General features: G+C 33.0%; 1 protein-coding gene across 1 annotated transcript in view; it reads right to left on the bottom strand.

Moving 5' to 3' along the window:
- The window catches only part of LOC140443457 (uncharacterized), a 212,091-nt gene that overhangs the window by 167,149 nt on the left and 23,910 nt on the right, over window positions 1-21,032 (bottom strand). The window contains exon 2 of the mRNA XM_072534731.1: window positions 1,238-1,346. Coding sequence (XP_072390832.1) covers window positions 1,238-1,346 — 109 coding nt within the window. The remainder of the gene's footprint in view (window positions 1-1,237; window positions 1,347-21,032) is intronic.

Genomic DNA, 21,032 nt, shown 5'->3' with positions numbered 1-21,032 from the left:
AGAACTTTATTTGTTTTCCTGTTTATGTTGCTTCTTAATTTATTTAGCTTTCCCGTATACCCTTATCATCATCATCACTCTTGCTAAAGTTTTGAAGTATTTAGGTTTTCCAAGGAATCTTCGTATTTAGTAATTTCCTTTGCCAACCAACAATGTCCCGTACCAATTTTTCTAGCACCCTGCGATTTCTATATCCACACCATTCATCCCTGTAACTGATGTCGGAAAGTGTTGCTTTGTTGTCAGAGTGCTAGATGTTCTGCGGATCTTAGTGGTCCCATTTTTATGAGAGATACCATGTATGTATTTTCCACCTGTGATGGTTTTACCTCCTTCAGATATTATGTTCATAAATGCCAGCAAATGTTCCTCTCAGGAGCATTCTAGAATAAAAGTTTTTCGTCTACTTTGGTAAAGGTCAATTTACTGATCCGTATGTTATAATAGCACCGTATGTTATTATAGCACTAGACTAAGAGTTTTTTATACTGCAATTTTTGTTTTCTGGTCTAAATTTATGTTTTCAAGTTGTCTGCTCACCGTAAAGTAGTACCTACTTGTTTGCTAGACTTAACAAACTTGTGCTACTGAGTACGCATTGGTCACCAACTAAGAAGATTTTAAAAGGTTTCACCAGGTTTTATGTAAATTTGTCTACAACCTCAAAGAATGCTCAACGGAGAAATTATGACCAATATTTTCTGGATTTGTTGTTGTGTGTTAATGTCCATCACTTTGGTTTTTTCCCATTTATTTTGAGGCCCATACTCTCTGAGCAGGGCGGAAAAGTAATTAACATTTTTTTAACTAGTTTGTCGTCAGCTATAACTAGCTTACGGTCAGTTTAGTTCAGATTATTAGCAAAGCCATAATTTACAGAGATTTATTAAAATATTGCATTCAGTTTTTTTTATTTTTCTTTGTTAAAATAAGAGGATGATTTTTTATTACATCAAATATCTGTCCGAACCAATTGTTCATAAACCAATTTCATCATTACACGTGCGAACATACTCAACCGTTTCATATCAAATCAATTTCAATATATGAATAGAATCAATTAAAAAGAAAGTTGCAATCGATCACACGACGTTAATTTAATGTTAACCAACATACTTTAGAAAAGCATTTCATTCAATTGAATCGAGGAATAAACATTGGCAATTACAACAGTTTTCCCAAAATACCGCTTCCCACGCTTCATCCAACTAGTTAATGAATAATAATAAATACTCACCTTGACCTCATGGTACTTCTCTTCTAAATAGTAAGCGATATTTCGGGCCTCCTCATATTTCTGTGACAAATGTAAATATTTGTCGTAGTGTTTCTTGAATAACACAAACCTGTAACAAAAAAAGATGTTAATTAAATCAGGTGAATTAATTTAATAGTGTCTGTGTAAATTTAAACCGTAATGACTGACGTGGAAAAGGTCTCTGAGACGTACATCTCTTAATCTTATGGAATTGTTTTTGATTTTATTTATATTTTGTCCTAGAAAATTAAATTTGTAATAATTTCAGTTTTTTTGATATATAGAGTCCAGTCGTCAGAGATTTGACCCCTAAAAATCTTACGCACAAGCTGACTTTTGCAGAAAATGTCAATTTTAGGACCCCAAATAATATGCAAAAAACTTTATCATTTTTACCCCTGGGTTTCCCACTAAAACCCCCTAGTAAGGGGGTAAAAACGCAAAAAAATCGATTCACTGTAAGAATTTGTACGTCATAAAAAAATGTTGAGGAGATAATTTTAAACAAAAATGTTGTATCAGCTCGACGGTAAAAATTCGATATCTTTTGATCAAAACGTCTTATCGACAACAATCAAGATGCGTTTTAAAGGACAAGAGTGCAGCTTTCGTATACAGTTTTTGTATTTTGAGGCGAATAAACTCAGTTTTTATAAAGGTGTTAAATAAATAAACGTGGCGCGATTTTTGTCATTTTGTACGATTCTCGTGAGATCAATAGAATTGATCACTTTCATTGACCAGTCGTAGTAGAATTTCCATTTTTAGAGATGAATCTTTCAAACTTTTGACATGCAATTTCAATTTTGATTTGTGGCAACAAATACGAGGCATTTGAAATATGAATAAAAACAGCTAAGAAGCTGGGAGCACTGTGGGCATAGGCAGCTGGATTATTATCTGACGAAAATGCTCACACGCCATGGCTGCTTCCGTAGCTACCTTTTTAGGTTTAGAAGGACACAGTCCAATCAGCACTTTTACAGTGGTCTTTCGGATACTGTGACACACACGATATTGGAGTGTGCGCGTTGGACGGATGAAAAAGAGAAGTTTGAAAGAGAGTGTAACTGGAGAATGTTTTATTCCGTGAGAGAAATGTGTGGGAGAAAGAATGGGAATCGGATTATAGCAGGGCATTAGGAGAGATGTTTTGCCTTAACCAGCCGTTCCATCCTGATGTTTGGATTGGAGTGACAGCGGGGAGGTTTTTAGTTGGACACCGACCGTCTCGGAGTGGTGACGGGACGAAGTGTTAAAGGTCTAACTCCCTCGGGCATCTCGTACTGGCACAACTTCGTAAGGGTATTAGGAACATAACACTACCTGGGTGAGTCACAAGTGTTTGCATGCAGATTTTCCTTCTTCTCTTTAAAGATGTAAAAAAAATCCATCTCGATTGATTTATTGGTGTACTGAGGTATCCGTAGTTATTGAAAAATATAAAAGAAAACTTGCAATACAAAATTTAATCTCAATTAGAGTTTAATATCTCATATTTAGGTGGAAAAAATGACATGACATCCAGGATGGAAAAACCATTCATGTTTCAAGAATTACTTAATAATGTTATTACTAGAAAGAAATAAAGGTATATATATTCTCATATACAGTAAGACATTTATTCAATTGTTTAACATGTGCATATTTTGTTCATACCAGACACAGATGTTTTGTAACCGACCGACATTTTCGTTATTATAAATTATATTCATTTTTAACTTTCATGTTCGCCGATCATCTCAAAAAAATTCAAAACTCAATGTTAAAGTTAATTTATTGTTTGTCTACGATTAAATAAGTACATAAATAAATACTAAATAAAACGATATTAGTATAAAGAAAATATAAAAAAAAACAGAAAAAATAGATAAAAAGATATAAGCTAATCAATTATAAACATCTCTAAACAAGTCCCCCTTAATTTCTCTCAGTCCTGAGCAATTTGAAACCATCTCGTTCCAACATGCCGTTTGAGTTCATCTGCCCACTCAAGTTCTGGTCTGCTTTCGTACTGTTTGTTAATTGTTATTCCATGAACTCCAGTACATATAATTTTTCCATCGTTGACGTTATTTTGTCATAGTTTGTAATAGTTTATCTTGCAGTCTACTAAACTTGATCGTATTACATGCAACGTTTTACAAGATCGTAAAAGTTTCGAAAGGGAATTTCAACGCAAATTTGTCTTTGTTATTTCCCTTTAAACATATTTTTAATTATTCTATTTTCTACAGTTAGACAGTTTTCTACATCTTGATAGAGCCTTTTACATGCATTCGTAAGTATTTTTATAAAATACATATTTTAATCCAGCAAATGACTTACTATTTCGCAATGTCTACGTGTTTAATCAATACTGTTATCGCTATAATAAAAAAACTAATAAATTTACCAAAAAATTACGTAACTGCTGGATATAATGAAAACTAACACAACGAACTCAATGTTTATTTTATTTTACCTTACGAAATTAATTTTGTCACACTATAGTGACCTCAATAATACAAAATAAAAACTAATATACACAAATACGGGTATAAGAATCCATATTCAACAAAATTACCTCCTAGAAATGGTCAATAATGTTTTGTTGATCACACAATATTAAATGATTGTACTTGGAGGTCGTGTTTTCCCGTGAAAACATAAAACCCAATTTTTCCTATTCGTTAACATGCAAGTTAACGAAATTCAATAATGTTTCAATCATTTTGTTTAGTTTCGTGTTAGTATCATGTTGCCAAAAGAAGTTACAATTTCTCGTAGGGCATCGGAGATTAAAAAAGTTCCTTAAAACGAGTCGGAGAAGTGGAGCGAAGATTTTGTGCCGATGATAAGACCTTCATACACTTGCTCTCAAATACTGAGGTATGGGACTTTGAGGCACACGACAACAGAAGAATAACTACCATTAACATAATAAGCAGAATTTATTAAGAAAATAGCAAACAACAGAGAATGTAATAGACCTAATAGGTGAAATAGAGAATGCAACAAAGGGATAGCGTGATCATATACCTACAATAATGTTAGCTTAAAATTCCACTTTACTTCCGTCGGTTATAGTTATAACCCATATTTGCCATGGGTCTTTACTACTCGTAGTCAATATGTAATTTATATGCATGTATATTCCGGTGTAACGGTGTGAAAGCGTTTTAACGCTTTCAGTTGGGATCAGTGAATGAGCGTCACTAAACCGTAAGTCAACACATCATACCATACCTTTAGTCCAGTCCATACCTTTAGTCCAGTAAAAGCTCAATTTTGCTGAAAATGTCAATTTTGGGATCACAAAGGCTTTCCCCTAAAACCCACCTCGTAGGGGAAAACGGAAAACATCGATTTAACAAGAATCTGTGCGTCGTAGAAAAAAATGTTTCACGCAAGCAATGTAGCTAAGATGATTTTAAACAAATGGTTATTAGCACTTTTTGTGTAGAAAGAATTGTTCTCTCAGAAACAATGCTTGAAGCGAACGGCGATTTTGAATGAAGGTTACGCGCACAAAATCTATTTTTTTTTTTAATAAAATTTGTATCAACTCGACGGTAAAAATTTAATATCTTTTGATCAGAGTGTTCTATCGACAAAAATAAAAATGCGTTTTAAAGGGCGAAGAGTGCAGCTTTCACATGCTATTTTTGCATTTTGCTGCAAATGAAGTCAGTTTCTATAAAGCTGTTAAAGAAATAAATGTTGCGCGCTTTTGTCATTTTTTAAGATTGAATGAGATCAAGAAGGGTTCCCTTCAAGATCTTATAACATCGACCTAGTGTCATTAATATATTATAATTCACAATGATTTTCATGTAAGAAAAGGTTTTCTGCATCTGTTTACGTAGCTAGTTTCAACTACTTTTAATGTAAGTATTTTCCACATGTTTTGTAACTTATCAGTCAAAATTTTACCTTATGTTTTTCGTCATTTTAAAGTAGAAATATATTTTTAGGATTTTTAACTGATGATGGTCCGACTGGACCGTAAACGTTTTGAAGATTTGTAATCCTTTTGGATAATTATTTTAATAAATAATATATCATTATACAAAAGAAGTTTTTACTTCTATGTAAGTTTTTTTTTAAGTTGTTCAAGGAGCTTTTAAAACTATAAAAATATTTATGGTGTTCGAATATCAATAAAGCTGACTATGCGCGACTTGCGTAAACCACCTTGTATATTTAAATTCATGTTGAAAAATCGCATATTTAGATATAAAAATCGACGAGTAGAAGAATAGGAGACTGGACTAATAGAGTGTGTCGACTATATTCAATGATATCTTAAAACTTTCGATATTATTGGAAAATTTTCGGGTAAAATCGGTATATTTAATGGTATTAAGAATCTGTTTTTTTTTAGTGTAAGTTTTGAATACAGCAATACGGCCAAATCGCTAAAATTCTTGGCGGTTCTACATTTTAACTTCAAAACTCGAGATCTTTCAATTAAACGAATGTGTATTACATTTTAGTTACAAAAAAAGATTATTAGAAGATGTCGTCTCTTACCGATTTGACATATAATGAACATAGTAACTGGCGTTATCATCGGTGGTAAGAAGCAATTTTCATCAGATGACGAGAATAACTTAATCTTGCTACGAAAATCGTCCCTATCAAAGAGCAACTGTAAAATCTTCGAGGCTGTAATATATGGCGCCCCAAAACTATATTCTACAAACAAGACAGCTAATAGGGACAATTATTTTTTAGATGATAATGGCAAATCTCGATGCACAGAAAGGGTAGAAACGACCTCTCGCAACGAGATATGCAGCAGCTGAAGTCAGTGACTCATCAGATGGATATTCCAATGCTTTAGATTGGATCAAAGCTTTACTGAGAAAAGAGGAGGAAATACTGATTATTAATTCAACATGATTCACGTGATGTGTTGTAATGATAACACAACACTCAGGTGTATTTCGTCCCATGCTGTCTAAAGAGCTGCACTAAGCTCAGGCAAGTTATTTGGGCGGGGTAGCCGAATTTAAATTTGTCTTCGCAATTTGTCCCTTAGATGTTCTATGGGACTGAGGTAGGCCAATTCATACGGAAAATACCGACGTCTTTTAAGTATTAATTGACGATTCTAGCATGGTGGGGACGCGCGTTATTGTCCATAAAAATAAAGTTAGATCCTTTGAATAGCAAAAAGGTATCTACCACATGCTCATCTAAAATGGTTTTTATATACCTTGCCTCTGTCATAAAACCTCCATCCACAATAACTACGTCAGTGCGGGCATCGGAACTTATACAAGCCCAAACCATAACTGAGCCTCCTCGATAGGTTATTTCATCGGAAATATTGCATTGGGCGAATCGTTTTTTTTTTGTCTTCTCCAGATTCTTTCGTGACCACCTGGTGACCTCAAGCAAAACCTGGACTCATTCGAGAACAAAACATTACTCATAATTATGTTACTTATATACAGTTCGCTGCTACCATCAGTTCCCAGATATTTATACGCGTTACAATCTTTTACATATAATCCCATTTTCGATTGTAACGTCTTTTAGCTGTCCAATACCTACAAGATGGTCCGTTTACGGCCATGAATGCAATGGCATCTTCATCATTCGCTATTACTACCTGGTCATTTGCAAAAAGTAAGGTAGGTCTTCAGTCTTCCTCGATTTCAGTTCCCATTTTTGAACGCTACGATCTTTAAGTGTAGATTTTAAACATGGTAGGAGAAAAGCAACATTCTTGTTTTAAGAGTTGGATGTTACAAATGGTTGTGACAGATTGTTTGCCATTTACTAATCGGTTTTTTATATACGTTTTATATATCCAGGACTTTTAAATATAAATTATCTAAACCAGAATTCTGAAGCACCTCAAATATCTTGTTAATTGTCACACTATTGTACGCCTTCTCCAGATCTATAAACATAAGGTGAGTTTTTAAATTTCTGTCCACTCTTTATTCAAGCACTTGTTCCAGTACGAATTTTATCCAAACAGGATCTACCAGTGCGAATACCGCTTTGTTCTTCGATGTCTGGGAAATATTTTTCTATTCTTTCTTTTAAAACTCTAACATTCGGCCTCGCTATAGAACTGGTTATGCTAATAAATCTACAATTGCTGCATCTAAAAGTATTTTTACTTCCTTTCTTATATATTTAGTTGATGAACGACATGTGCCAATCCTTTGGGATGCTCCCTTCATTCATAATACACTTATTAAAAATATCTGAATTTTTTCGGTTAGCTGATCTAAACCATATTTATCAGTTCTATAGGTATGCCACCAGGTCCTCCTGCTTCCCCATATTTTATGCCTTTTAGAACTTTCAGATATTTTAGAGATTAAATTAATTTGTTTAATTTCTACACTTGTTTATTTTTAAATTGTTGACTTAATTACATCTAATATAGAAATGTCTACACTTGTTTATTTTTGAATTTTTGTCCTTGCACTTCATAGAAAGAAAATAGGATTGAATGTGAAAAAGTGTACCAACGAAATATTCAATTGACAATACAGTAATACCCCGAACTTGCGATAGGTGGGACTGAGCGATAACCGCGTAAGTCGAAGTCTAAAAAATAGCAATTTACACAAAAATATTTATTAAAAGCTTGGAATATACAAATATAAATTTGCAAATTTTTTTTGTATATATCATTTATTTGTATATTTTATTATTCTGTTTTGTTAAAGATATTCGCTCTTGGTTGTAGTCTACATTTTCTAAAATTTGTAATTCCTTTTCAATTAAACTGAGGCCTTCCGATAAGTTTCCAACCCTCATTTGATCCTCAGTTTAAACAGTATACCCACAATTATTTAAGCTCTGCATTTCTATGAGTTCATCAATTATCAGCTCATCTATTTCATCAGGCTCTTGCGTCAATTTTACCTTAGTGTCAGTGATAAAAAAAAAAGATTTAATTTTTTACTGACGCCATTTAACGTTTTTTGTGAAATTTCATTTTCAGAAAAAGATTTCACGTGAAAATTTTTTAACTATAACGTTGAATTATTTCCAAAAATTTTTAACAGAGAGCGTGATTATAACTTCGTCTAACTAATAATCGTGTAACTAATAATCGTCTGGTGTAATAAGCTTTCAAAGTTTTAATGACTCCCTGATCCATCGTTTGAAGCTGGTTGTATTAGACAGTAAAAATTCTACAGTATTACCTGGGTCAAAACTGGTTAAAGTTGCAGGAGGAACACTTAATGCGTTGTCGATTATTATTATCACTTTAAATGAAATTTGTTTCGATTAACAATAACGTTCGACTTCAGCTATAAAATTATGACCAAACCAATCCTCAAACAGGAAATCTGTCACCCAAGCTTTACGATTAGGCTTCCACATCACAGGAAAGCCAAATTTATCTCATCTACATTGAATATGGTTTGGTTGGTGTTGCCACATTTATTTATTATATTTTTTAATTTCTCTGCACAACTATGTCAATTACAACTACTTTTGAATCGGCTGAACCAACCGTTACTAACTATAAACTCTTAATCTTTAACGATCTCTCCAGGATCCTCTTTCAATGTTAGCTTGGGAGCACACTGTGTTCTAATCAATTGGACAATTTATCCCATTTACCTTATTATCACACCATATTTGTAACATTTTTGCCATGTCGGCAATAATAGCGTGACCTTTAGGAACGATGGTTGAATTTAAAGATTGTGCACTTTTCACAGCTTCGAGAATTTTTTCTTTGCCTTTTATAATTGTACTGACCATCGATTCGACAGATCAAACTTCTTTGCTAATTCACAAAATTTCATTGTTTAAAATCATCTAAATCTTTAATAATGTTAAGTTTAACTTGAAAAGATTTGAAAATTGCGTAACTCCGGGTTCGCGTAAGTCGGTGTAGCGTAAGTCGACGTATTACTCTACATATTTGATACAACTTTGATGTTCCAATTTTTTTAGAAAGTTCAAATTAAATAAGTTTCAAAAGATATGCTTCATAACGATTCCATTTTTAAACCGACGCGCGACGCCGACTTTATATTGTTCATAGAATTAAATAAGAATTGTCAAATTTACAGATTTCTCGTGTCTAGCTAGTTGCTGGAAACAAAATTAATTACCCTTTGGGTGCAAATCGCGAGTACTTTTACGTTTTAAATTTACTCACCAAAAAGGTCAATAATTCTATTGATTGTGAAATATTATGGCATTATTACCATCAGAGATGAATTGAATTAAACAGTCACGACTCTAGAATGTCTACAATAAACGCAACAAGAAAGACCTTTTTTTACCAAAATTATATTGAATAAATCCGTCGGCTACACAAAATATGTTTGCTTTTTTTATAACGGGAAAAAATAAAAATAAACCAAGGTTTCTACGGTTCTCAAATATTAATCATGTCACGGTCTGGCCGTAATTAACTACGTTAGTGTGTAAATTTTTTAGGTTTCTCTAAACACGAAAGGAAAAATTATTGTAATCTTTCAATAGAAGTACGATAAAATAACAAAAACTCTGTTTTTACGTTTTTCAGATGGAATATATTTAGCGAATATGAACATACATAACACCTGCAGCAGAAGGAATTTAGATGATAACAAAAAGCTGATGACACGGCAAAGAGAAAAATATACGTATACTAAAAATAAGGACATTCTTTTTTAACAATGCCGCAACGGATTTCCTTCGTTTTTTATTTTTAGGACTATAAAAGATTTATTACTTTATTCGAACCATAAAAATAAATATTATGATGTAGGCACCCAAGAATAAATTAGTGTGACGGTGCTATCATTGAAATAAAAGGAAGCGCTAGATAAGGGGACCCGCTATCCCCAGAAATATTCACTAAGCTACTGAAAGACGTGGTCAAAACCTTTGGCAAAATAAAGGAATAAATACCAACGGACGCTATACAGGGATGAGTGCCTTAAGAACCGGCAAAATAACGCAAAAGATAGAAAACATAATACGTTGTGAAATAAAAAGAGATGCAAGTAGTAGAGGTGAGAAATTATCGATATAAACCTATAATTTACTTTACATTACATTAGATCTATCGAAAGTTTACCACCTTTAGACGTTAGCTTATGAGCTGGTTGACTTCAGTCATAGTAATACGTATCACGTAATGTGAGTAAAAACAGTTTAAGTATGAGTATGTTTTTATCCAAAATTAAAGTATTAATCAATAATAAACTGTGATTTGAGACGTCGCATACACTCTTCTCAATACAGAATTATCATAGCTTGTTATTCTGTATTCGTCAACACAGAATTAATTACCAAATTACTACTAATTAAACTGTTTACTTAAGCTTTGCTTTATTGCCTTCAATCAGTTTTTACTTTATGCGAAATTTAAAAAATGTTAATGTTCGACGTCATACTTGTAATATTATGACTGAAGTCAACTATTATAGCTCTATTATAGCTCATAACTATTATAGCTCATAAGCTAACGTCTAAAGGTGGGAAACTATCGATAGTCCTAATGTAATGTAATGTAAATTAAAGGTTTCTATCGATAATTTCCCACTTCTACTACTTTCATCTCTTTTTATTTCACAATGTATTATGTTTTCTATCTTTTGCGTTATTTTGCCGGTTCTTAATGCACTCATCACTGAATAACAAACTTCACGGATGATGCTATCCAACAATAGAAACGAACTGGAGAAAATTTTATACTTCAGGTAAATAAGCAAAATTTAACCGTGTTCAGGACATTTCAGTAGCCAGGTATTTGACGAGTTTTTCCGTTAAATATACCTATAGTAAGAAAACCTATGCAGAAATTTCGGTTTTTTTTATTACTAGCAATTTAGTGCCATTTTTTCGAAATTTCACTTACCATTAGGAATGTATCCATTTATACCTAAATATAAACATTTTATCTGTTGAGAGATACAAAAACCTTCAAAATGGCGTATTCTAAATTTTTTTATGTAACTTGTTGCTCCAAAAACAGTAAAATAAGGAAAAATCGTTATATAACTTTTTTTCGCTTGATCCATTAGTTAATTTATATTTAAATGGGAATAAGCCACAATTAAAGGTTAAAATACGTTTATTGACGTTTCAATTTCCACTTCGGAAATCGTTAGTTAAATCCATTAGTTAGTTTTATTTAAACAGTTTATTAAGGTCATTTTATTGTAATAACATGAGTCATAAAATAATAAAGATACGGTAATTCTACAGGTATTATATGAAAAACCATTTTTATAACCATAAATAATTTTGCAAACTTACTGATATTTTTAACTAATAAACGATTATAGAGTAAGATCCCAGAGCAATCAGACATAACTTATTTTCACACAGATGAAACCTTAGAGTCTCAGTAGCGTCTCGTGTGCTTTGAATACCTGCGTATTTATGAAACTTGCTGAGTGACACCTGGGCAGGTACCAGGTGAGAAAGGTAACTAAAAATAAGAGCTATCTTACTTAAATTTACATAACTGATTTTTATACATATTTTGTAGAATATTATTTTGAAAATACTGCAATAACTGTCAGACACTTGTCATGGACCAGAACTTTTGTCAGACGCTTTAAAACTCTACTAAAATTAAATTAACTTTACTTACTTTTACATGTCTGATTTTTAAATATGTTAATAATGGAACTATAATAAACTTATATTTAATCAGTCAGACAAATTAGAATGACCAAACATCCCTTAAACACAAACATTAGTTAATCAGAAATATAAGTGCGAGAGTGCTGTCAAGTGCTGTGCTTGCATTTCAGAGTTAGTGAGACGTCTATAATATCTCGGTTCTCCTTCTTTAACTCACAATCTGTCACTCTACTGTGTATGTGCCCCTTGCGCCTAACCTATAATATCTATTATAGTTTAATTCGAATCTGTCAGAGCACATGTTTTTGTTGTTTATATCGTGTACTTTGTGAGTAATATTAAGTTATTTGCAATAGTGAAAATCATGGAAGAAAACAATTCAAAATGTATATTTTGTAAACAATCCAGTAATGCATTAAAGTTATTTACTGAAGAGACATTTAAAAAAATGAAAATTGTATTAAAACAGCGAATAATCCATAACCTAAAATTCAAAGACTTAGTTTTACCGGATGATACGTATAATAATGGTTATCATCGAGAATGTTACAAAAATTTTACTGCTTTGCCAAAGAAGTATTATTCCGCCATTTCAGAAAAATCAAAAAGTGCTATAAAAACAGATGCATCGAGTATTGTTGAAAATATATCAGCTACGTCGACATCAAGCTTACCAAGTAATTCTAATATTAATAATGATTTATGTACAGCATCAACCTCAAGTCAACAAAATAATTCTACAGTTCTTGATTTAGATGTAGTGTCAAATTCAAGTCCAGCTAGTACTATACTTGAATCTATTATAATACCTGAGCCAAGTGTTGAGTCGAGTGTTGAATTAGAATCAGTTGAACCAGTGTCATGTAATTTGGAAGATCTTAGTATTGCAGTTGAATGTGATCTTGATTCCTCTTCTCATAATATTTTATTTAAAAGTGATATGAATACTGACACAAACCAGACATGTATTTATTGTGACCAAAAAACTAAAAGACATAAACTGAAGAGACTACCTTTGCATGCGTGTGATAGAAACGATTTCTTAAAAAAATTAAAAGATGACGAGGAAGCCTCAGAGCAATTAATTGAGAAAGTGCAAGCTGTAACGGATTCAACAATATATTACCACAAAAAATGTCAATTGAAATATTTATACAACATATCGACAAAGAAAAATACAACTAAAACGCCTTGGCATACTCTTCGTCAGCGTCATCAAGCTGTCTTTGATGAAATTTGTAGTTTTATACAAAAAAATGTTATAGAAAAGGGACGATGTTATTTTCTTACTTATGTCCACAGACACTACATGGAATTATTTAACGACGAAGCAGAAAATTCTAAAGAAATTATGGGCAATTTCACTCCTCATAACTTAGAGACAAAAATAAACAAAATATTTATGAAGGAGATCAAGTTCCTAATGTGTAAAAATAAGAAGATACTTGCTCCAAAACACATTTATGTTATTGATGAGGAGTTATTGGATGATTTAAAGGATCAGGACATTTTGAATAAAGCTGCTTTAATATTAAGGAAATCAGTGCTACAAGCTGAGAACAAAAAGTTACCTATTAAAGTATCTGTACAGAATCTTGAAGACGGTGAAGTTTCAGTGCCGGAAAACTTATCTCAATTTTATTTTACTCTGATTGCAGGAAGTAACAGCCAAAGAAAAAATAATAAGAAATGTATTTGATTAGTTCAATCTTTGAGCCAGGATGCTGTATATGCTGTCTTTAATGCTAAATGTAAGACGTCAAAGCATATTAAGCTCGGAATGGCTTTAAAAAGCTTATCTCCGATAAATTCGTCGCCTACAAATACATCGGTTATTTTGGAAACAATGGAGCAAAGCTTACAAATTTGCGAAGAAGTTGAACAATCTTGCATTCAAGTTACTTATGATCTTGCAATTGTCAAAATAGCCTTACAAATTCAAGCTACTGAAGCACCTAAGTTTGACAACCTATTTATTCATTTGGGACCATTCCATATCATGATGTCATACTTCAAAGCTATAGGAAAATTTATAGCAGATTGCGGCTTGTAGAACGTGATGGTGCAAAGTGATTTGTTAGCTTCGGGATCAGTTGCTGGATTTCAGGAAGGGAAACACTTCAATCGGTGTAAGAGACTTCATCCGTTGATGTCAGTAGGTCTGGAGATTTTACATTTTAAATCTTTTTTGGATATTAAAAATGTAGAAGTATCGGATACAATTATTAAAGAACTTACGCGTCTGCAAAATACTCGTGTCATCTTTTAAAATTGAAAATGACGATTTGAAAGAACTATTAAATAATTATTACATTTACAAACAACAGACTTTGAACGGTGATAATGGTAAAACAGCGCAGTTTTATTTAATATATATAAACTTGGTCAACTATTATTTAACTCTATCTAGAAGTATTCGAAATGGAGATTTTGATCTTTTCAAGTACGTATTACCAAAGATCACGAATTTGTTTTTTATCTTTAATCAACAAAACTATGCTCGTTGGACTGTTAGGTATTGTTCAAATGTATTAAACGTTGCTGAAACTCATCCTAATTTGTACGAAGAATTCCAAGAAGGTTTTTTGGCATTCGAAGAACCAATAAGCCTTTTTCTAAACAACCTATTGATCTTGTTCTTGAACAAACAATAAACGCTGATGCTGCAAGGAAACTCACTGGTATAATACATTTTACGAATTCAATTTCTGCACGTCAACGATGGGCCCGGAGTCATGATATTAGATCTACAATAATCAGTTCAGTGTACAAAGATTTGGGTCTGCAGAAGGAGCAAGATGTTTCAGCCGAGCTCACCAACCATGCTATAAAAATTAATGCTAAGCCCGTAGAAAATTTTTTGCTTCATATAGAGAAAAATGGTGAAGCTAAACGTCAAACGTTCATTTCTGAGTGTGAATTGGATATTAGTAGATTCGAAAGAAGTATTAAGAAGACACGATTGGAAAACTTTACACTGGATTACTCCGAAAAGAAAAAAACCAAAGCAGGTGGTAAAGTGCAAGAGGTACGAATGCAAAGAGATCTTTTTGGACGAATTCTTGGAATATCTATAGATTATAAAGTAGATATGGAGAAAATTTTGTCCTATCCTATTACTCCAATGCTATTATCAATGTGCCATATTGATGGATTCATTTGCAAAACCCAGAAATCAACTTTGATGAAATCTTTGGAGAAAGGTGTAGAGCACGACTCACCTACTCAAATAGATATTTTATTAATTGATGGTCTCTTTTTGCTTCATACCATGAGAAATGTTTCAAAAACTTTTGGAGGTATTTCTAAACAAATGCTTCTAATGGTAACGCAGCTAAAAGCGACAAGATACGACGTTATTTTTGATCAATATTTCTCTCCTTCGATCAAAGGCTACGAAAGAGGCCTTCGTCGTGAGTCTACTCAATTAGATTTCAACATTTCTGGTCCCGATCAAGTTAGACCGTCAGATTTTTCGCAAGAACTTAAAAATATCAATTTCAAACAGGCCCTCGTTGATTTTTTTATTCAACACTGGGCATCTGATGAAATGGTGCCATTTATTGAGAAAAAACGAATATTAATTAATTCTAAACAATGTCATTCTTACATCGTTCATAATAATAAAGTTGTATCTAATGTTGATGACAATTTATCGTGTCCTGAACATGAAGAAGCTGACACTAAAATAGTTTTTCATATTTGTAATGTAGACGTTAAAGCAAATTTTGTTATTAGATGTTCTGATACTGACATTGCGATAATTATTTTAGGACATATGCATAATTTAAAAAATGATTCGAATGTATGGTTAAACGCAGGCACCGGAAATAACCAGAGATACATTAATTTGACAAAGTTTTACGAGTACTTGGGACCATCTTTATGTAGAAGTTTGCCAGGGTTTCACGCTCTAACTGGATGTGACTTTAATCCCGCCTTTTTTAAAAAGGGTAAACAAAGACCATTCAATATAATAATGAAGAAACATGAATATCAGCGAGCTTTCATGCAGTTTGGAGAATCAGAGTTGCTTATCGATGAGCGCATCCAAAAAGATATTTTCAAAATAATCCAAAAATTTATCTGCGAAATTTATAGTGTTCCTGATACGTGCAACATTAATGCTGCCCGGCTTCAATTGTTTTTAAATAATTACAGCGTATCTAATATTAACGAAGAATTCGATCTCAAAAATTTAAAAAATTTTGATGCTAGCAGTTTACCACCATGCCAAAGTGAGTTATTCCGATAATTCCGCCGTGCTAATTACATTTCTAGCATATGGAATAATGCAAATGCAAAACAACCAACCATTTTAACTCCTGAAAACAATGGGTGGAGAGTAGAAGAAAACCAATATCACTTTCATTGGTTTGATGGTGACCAATTACCAGCAAACGTTAGTGAATTCCTTCAAACTTCAGGTATTATATTTTGATTTCAGGTTTAGAATTCATTATGTTTGTGATTTTCTGCTTTTTAATTCTTTGAACTATTTTTTGCAGAAGAACCAGTCAGCAACAACATAACGGATAATGATGAAGATAATGACTCGGATGAGCAGCATCATGATTGGTTGAATGATGAAAATTCTAATAATTGCGACAATGAATATGATTGTTTCAAATAAAAAATGTTTGTTTCAATTAATCCTAGTTGAACATTTTTTTACAAAAATTATTTTTTTTTAATTATCCTAACTGGTATCTTTTCTACAATAAAGTAAATATAATTTCTTATGAAACCAAATTGCTCCGAATTAATTAATTATCCCAAATATATTCAATACATTAATTTACTTTAATATTTATCTTAATGCTAGAGTTCATTATATTAAAATGGAGATGCAAAAATATCTAATCGGATCGAAAACAGAAGTATCCTAAATGTGTTTGAATTTTTTACTCTGAGGCTTATGCGCACAGCACTCTCGCGCTCATACTTCGGGTTAACTAATTTTTGTGTTTAAGGGATGTTTGGTCATTCTAATTTGTCTGACTGATTAAATATAAGTTTATTATAGTTCCATTATTAACATATTTAAAAATCAGACATGTAAAAGTAAGTAAAGTTAATTTAATTTTAGTGGAGCTTTAAAGCGTCTGACAAAAGTTCTGGTCCATGACAAGTGTCTGACAGTTATTGCAGTATTTTCAAAATAATATTCTACAAAATATGTATAAAAATCAGTTATGTAAATTTAAGTAAGATAGCTCTTATTTTTAGTTACCTTTCTCACCTGGTAACTGCCCAGGTGTCACTCAGCAAGTTTCATAAATACGCAGGTATTCAAATCACGCGAGACGCTACTGAGACTCTAAGGTTTCATCTGTGTGAAAATAAGTTATGTCTGATCGTTCTGGGATCTTGGACTATTAGAAAAACTTTTAAACTATTACTCGCCTACGAAATATTTTTTCATATTTGAAAAGCTCACAATTTTTAAACTAATTTAAAAGAAAAAAGTTATTCTGCGACTATTCGGTAATATGTAGGAATATTTTTTTAAATCCGCTGCTTGTTCAAGTATCTGAACAGTGAATAGTAGATCAATATAGAATAATTATAATGAATTATCTTATCCCAGAGACTAGACGCGATAACATCAGAAGAAGCGAAACCGAATGGAAGATTCATAACCAAGGGCTAGTTGTATATTAAGTCCCTAATGAAATCCCTAATGAGCAAACTCCTGAGCCTCTCATATAAGAAACTCATGAGTTGCTCGATAACCTGGTTAGTGAAATGGCACGTGCCGTACAAGAGTTTAATGGGACAAACCCACTTAGCAGACCACCGCTACCTAAAATAAATTCTTGTAAGAAACTAGGTGCGCTGTTACAAATTGTGAACACTGAAGTCCTACCAAATTATATCGTGGAAGCTCATACATTAAAATATTTGCATACGCTAATTTACTGTGGTAACACGACGGGGTGCTAATATCGAAAGGATTGAAAACAGAATTGCACCGTGGGAAAAACGATTGCTGAGAAAAATTGAATTATTGCGTAGGGACATTGGACAAATTACGGAATACATACTTCTGGCTAAAGAAGTTTTGGAGGAAGTTTTGAAGTATTCATGAGCTTTTAACAGTATTAATTGATCATGTTATTTCTAATCCGCAAGAAATACCACCATTTCTTCAGGGAACCACTTATTTAATACCGAAGGATCAAAATAACACCCAAGATCCAGTCAAATACCGCCCAATTACTTTTCTTCCAACTTTGTACAAATTGATGAAATCCGGTGTAACCCAGCGTATCTACCAATAATAATTGTCTTGTCTAAACAATATTATGGAGCCCCAACAGAAAGGATGCGCTTAGTGTTGCATGGGCTGCAAAGAACAACTTATAATCGACTCAGTCATTTCTAACCAGGCGTACACCAAAAAAAGAACTTTTTTACTGCCTTCATTGAAAACAACATCGAAACTAAAGATAGCCCAATTAACCGGAACCTTTTCCAGGGGTACTAACCCACTATGTCAGCTACTGAACTTCACTGAATTAGGGTTTAACATCAAATATAACAATACTGTTGTGGCGAAGCTTAATCATCTGCTGTATATGGATAATTTGAAATTAATGGCTTCCAGTCGAAACCACCTGAAGCAGATACTAAAAACATTCCTAAATGATATCAGTATACCTACACTGCGGACTAGACTAGAATTGCAGTGTTCTAAATATAGTCAGAGGAAAAGTTCAGACTGGTGGTTTCGATATGCAAGATGGTCAAAACATCGAGGCAATGGATGAAAATGATATATACAAATATCTCGCAGTAAAGCAAGCGCCGAAAATTTAACATAAACAAATGAAAACCAAACTTCTAAGTTTGTGCGAAGAGTAAGACAGCTAAATCGGTCATATCTTAATAGTAAAAATCTGTTTAAGGTATTAAATACGTACTCCTGATCCGCGCTTAGCTACACATTTGGTATTATAAAGTGGTCAAAAACGGATCTAGGTCTTCAGTGGAAAGTAAGAACACTTCTCAGAAAGGTGCAAAAACACCATCCACCCAGTGCAGTAGAGAACACTATTACCGCGGTATCAAGGGGGAAGAGGACTTATAGACATAGGTGAGCAACTGGATAAACAGGTTTCTAATTAAGGAACTTATTTTCAGACGCAGGCAGAGACATCTGCTTTATATCGAGCAATTTGCGTAGTAGATGACACAACACCGCTGAAAGAGCGGGAACAAGAAATGTGCATAAACCATCTGACTAAGCAAGAAAAAATGCGCACCTGGTTGAGTACACCTCTGCATCGCCGACATCTCAACGAGATCAGCCAAGAATATGTCGACAATACAGCGTCGAACTATTGTTTGACATCAGGAAAGATGTTTACCGAGACAGAGGGTTTCTTACTTGAAATTCAGGATCAAGTTATTCGAACTAAAATTTAGCTGAAATATATTGTCAAAAACCTTCAGGTCCAAAACGAGAAATGCCGATTTGATTACAAAGAACGCCATGACTCAGTAGGGAAGATTTTTCACCAAGAACTAACTAGGAAATTGGGACTTCTCCAAACCGACCATCTCCCTTACTAAAAATATGTCCCTAACAGAATGCTTGAAAAAGACAACTGGGACCGCACTGTGCTCAGAGACTAACCAGTGTCACATAATAGACCGGATCTCTTCCTAGTTAATAAACTTACTAGACAGACAACACTAATAGATGTGGCGATACCTAACAATAATAATCTGTGTGTTAAATACAACGAAAAAATAGCCAAGTACCAAAATCTGAAAATACAAATAAGGAGACAATGGAGAATGGAAAGTACTCAAGACGATACCTATTATTCTCTCTACTACTGGAGTTATTCCGAAGAGCCTCTTAGGAACCATAAAACAGCTGGGTTTTAATTTTTGGGAGATACTCCGACGTACCAGATCGCCTAGGGCTAAATAACACGGAAAGAGTCCCACCAGAGATCAATCCTTTTGATATCCTGGGTATCTGGGATGGGCGAATTTTCCCCTTAGAGGGAGTGTGAGTAGTATGGCTAAATATGTATATATTTATAAATTGTTGACGCGAAGAATTTTTTGTTGACGACCATTTTTCGCGATTTGAATAACAAATATTAGAATATTTGCGCCTGCATAGAGAATATTTGGTAATTTTTCTAGACCAATCCTGGATCATATAAATTAAAGGAAAATAACAGTGAGAATTTAGTTAATTAGTAACATATACAAAATGTTTATAGAGTGTGAAGTTGGTACATTATACGTACCTACAGATTTACTGTTATTTAAGTTTGAAAATTATTAGTTAATAAACATGTGTTTAAGAAATATAGTAACGATAAATTCTATCTAGAGAATTAAATCTCATTAGACAAACACAGGGATCCATTAAAATACTTGGTCATAATAATATAGTTTTTGACGAAAGGTCTATGTACTATCAGACGTATTTGATTATTAGGTGAATAGCACAAAATTATTAAGCAAACTTAATATCAGAATATAAACATTTGAACTAAAACACAACATATATCTACGTAGGTAAACGGAAAAAACGAAAAACGTTTGTTTTAATTACAATGTTTACACGGGTATTTGATGCTGACGTAAATACCTACATAATACTGTCAAATTTATTGCTATAGTACGTTACTTTAATGGCTGAGTTTAAGTTTTAATGATTGAACATTACAAATTGCCTCTTTTTATAAGCTTTAGCTCTATAACTGAATCATATAGATTTATAGGTGTAACTTAAGCTAAAATGAAAACTTTTGCTGTGGATGTTGGGTAGTAAGACTAGAAGAGACAGGATCAAGAACGACTTGATTATGGAAAGAGTCGGGGTGACTACAGTCTCAAAAAAGATCCAAGAACAAAGACTGCAATGGTTTGGTCATGTCAGACGTAGAAATGATAACTATGTGGGACGAAGGATAGAACTGTGAGAAGTTGATGGAGAAAGAGGTAAATGAAAACCGAGGAAAAGACGGAAGCACAATGTGGTAGAGAGAGAAAGGTTTAATTTAAGAAGACGTAATGGACATAAATGAGTATCGAAGAAGAGTAAGGAATAGCGACCCCTGAAAAGGGAAAAGTTAAGGAAGAAGAAGAAAGGTGTAACGTAATATGTACACCATACAAAACAAATGTAAAAATAAAAAAATCCGTAAACTAATTATCGAAACGGAAAGATTATTTTCACGTT

This window comes from Diabrotica undecimpunctata, chromosome 6 (genome assembly GCF_040954645.1).
Source record: "Diabrotica undecimpunctata isolate CICGRU chromosome 6, icDiaUnde3, whole genome shotgun sequence".
Lineage (NCBI taxonomy): Eukaryota > Metazoa > Arthropoda > Insecta > Coleoptera > Chrysomelidae > Diabrotica > Diabrotica undecimpunctata.
Note: the sequence above shows the minus strand (reverse complement) of the source record. Positions and strands in the feature narration are given on the sequence as shown.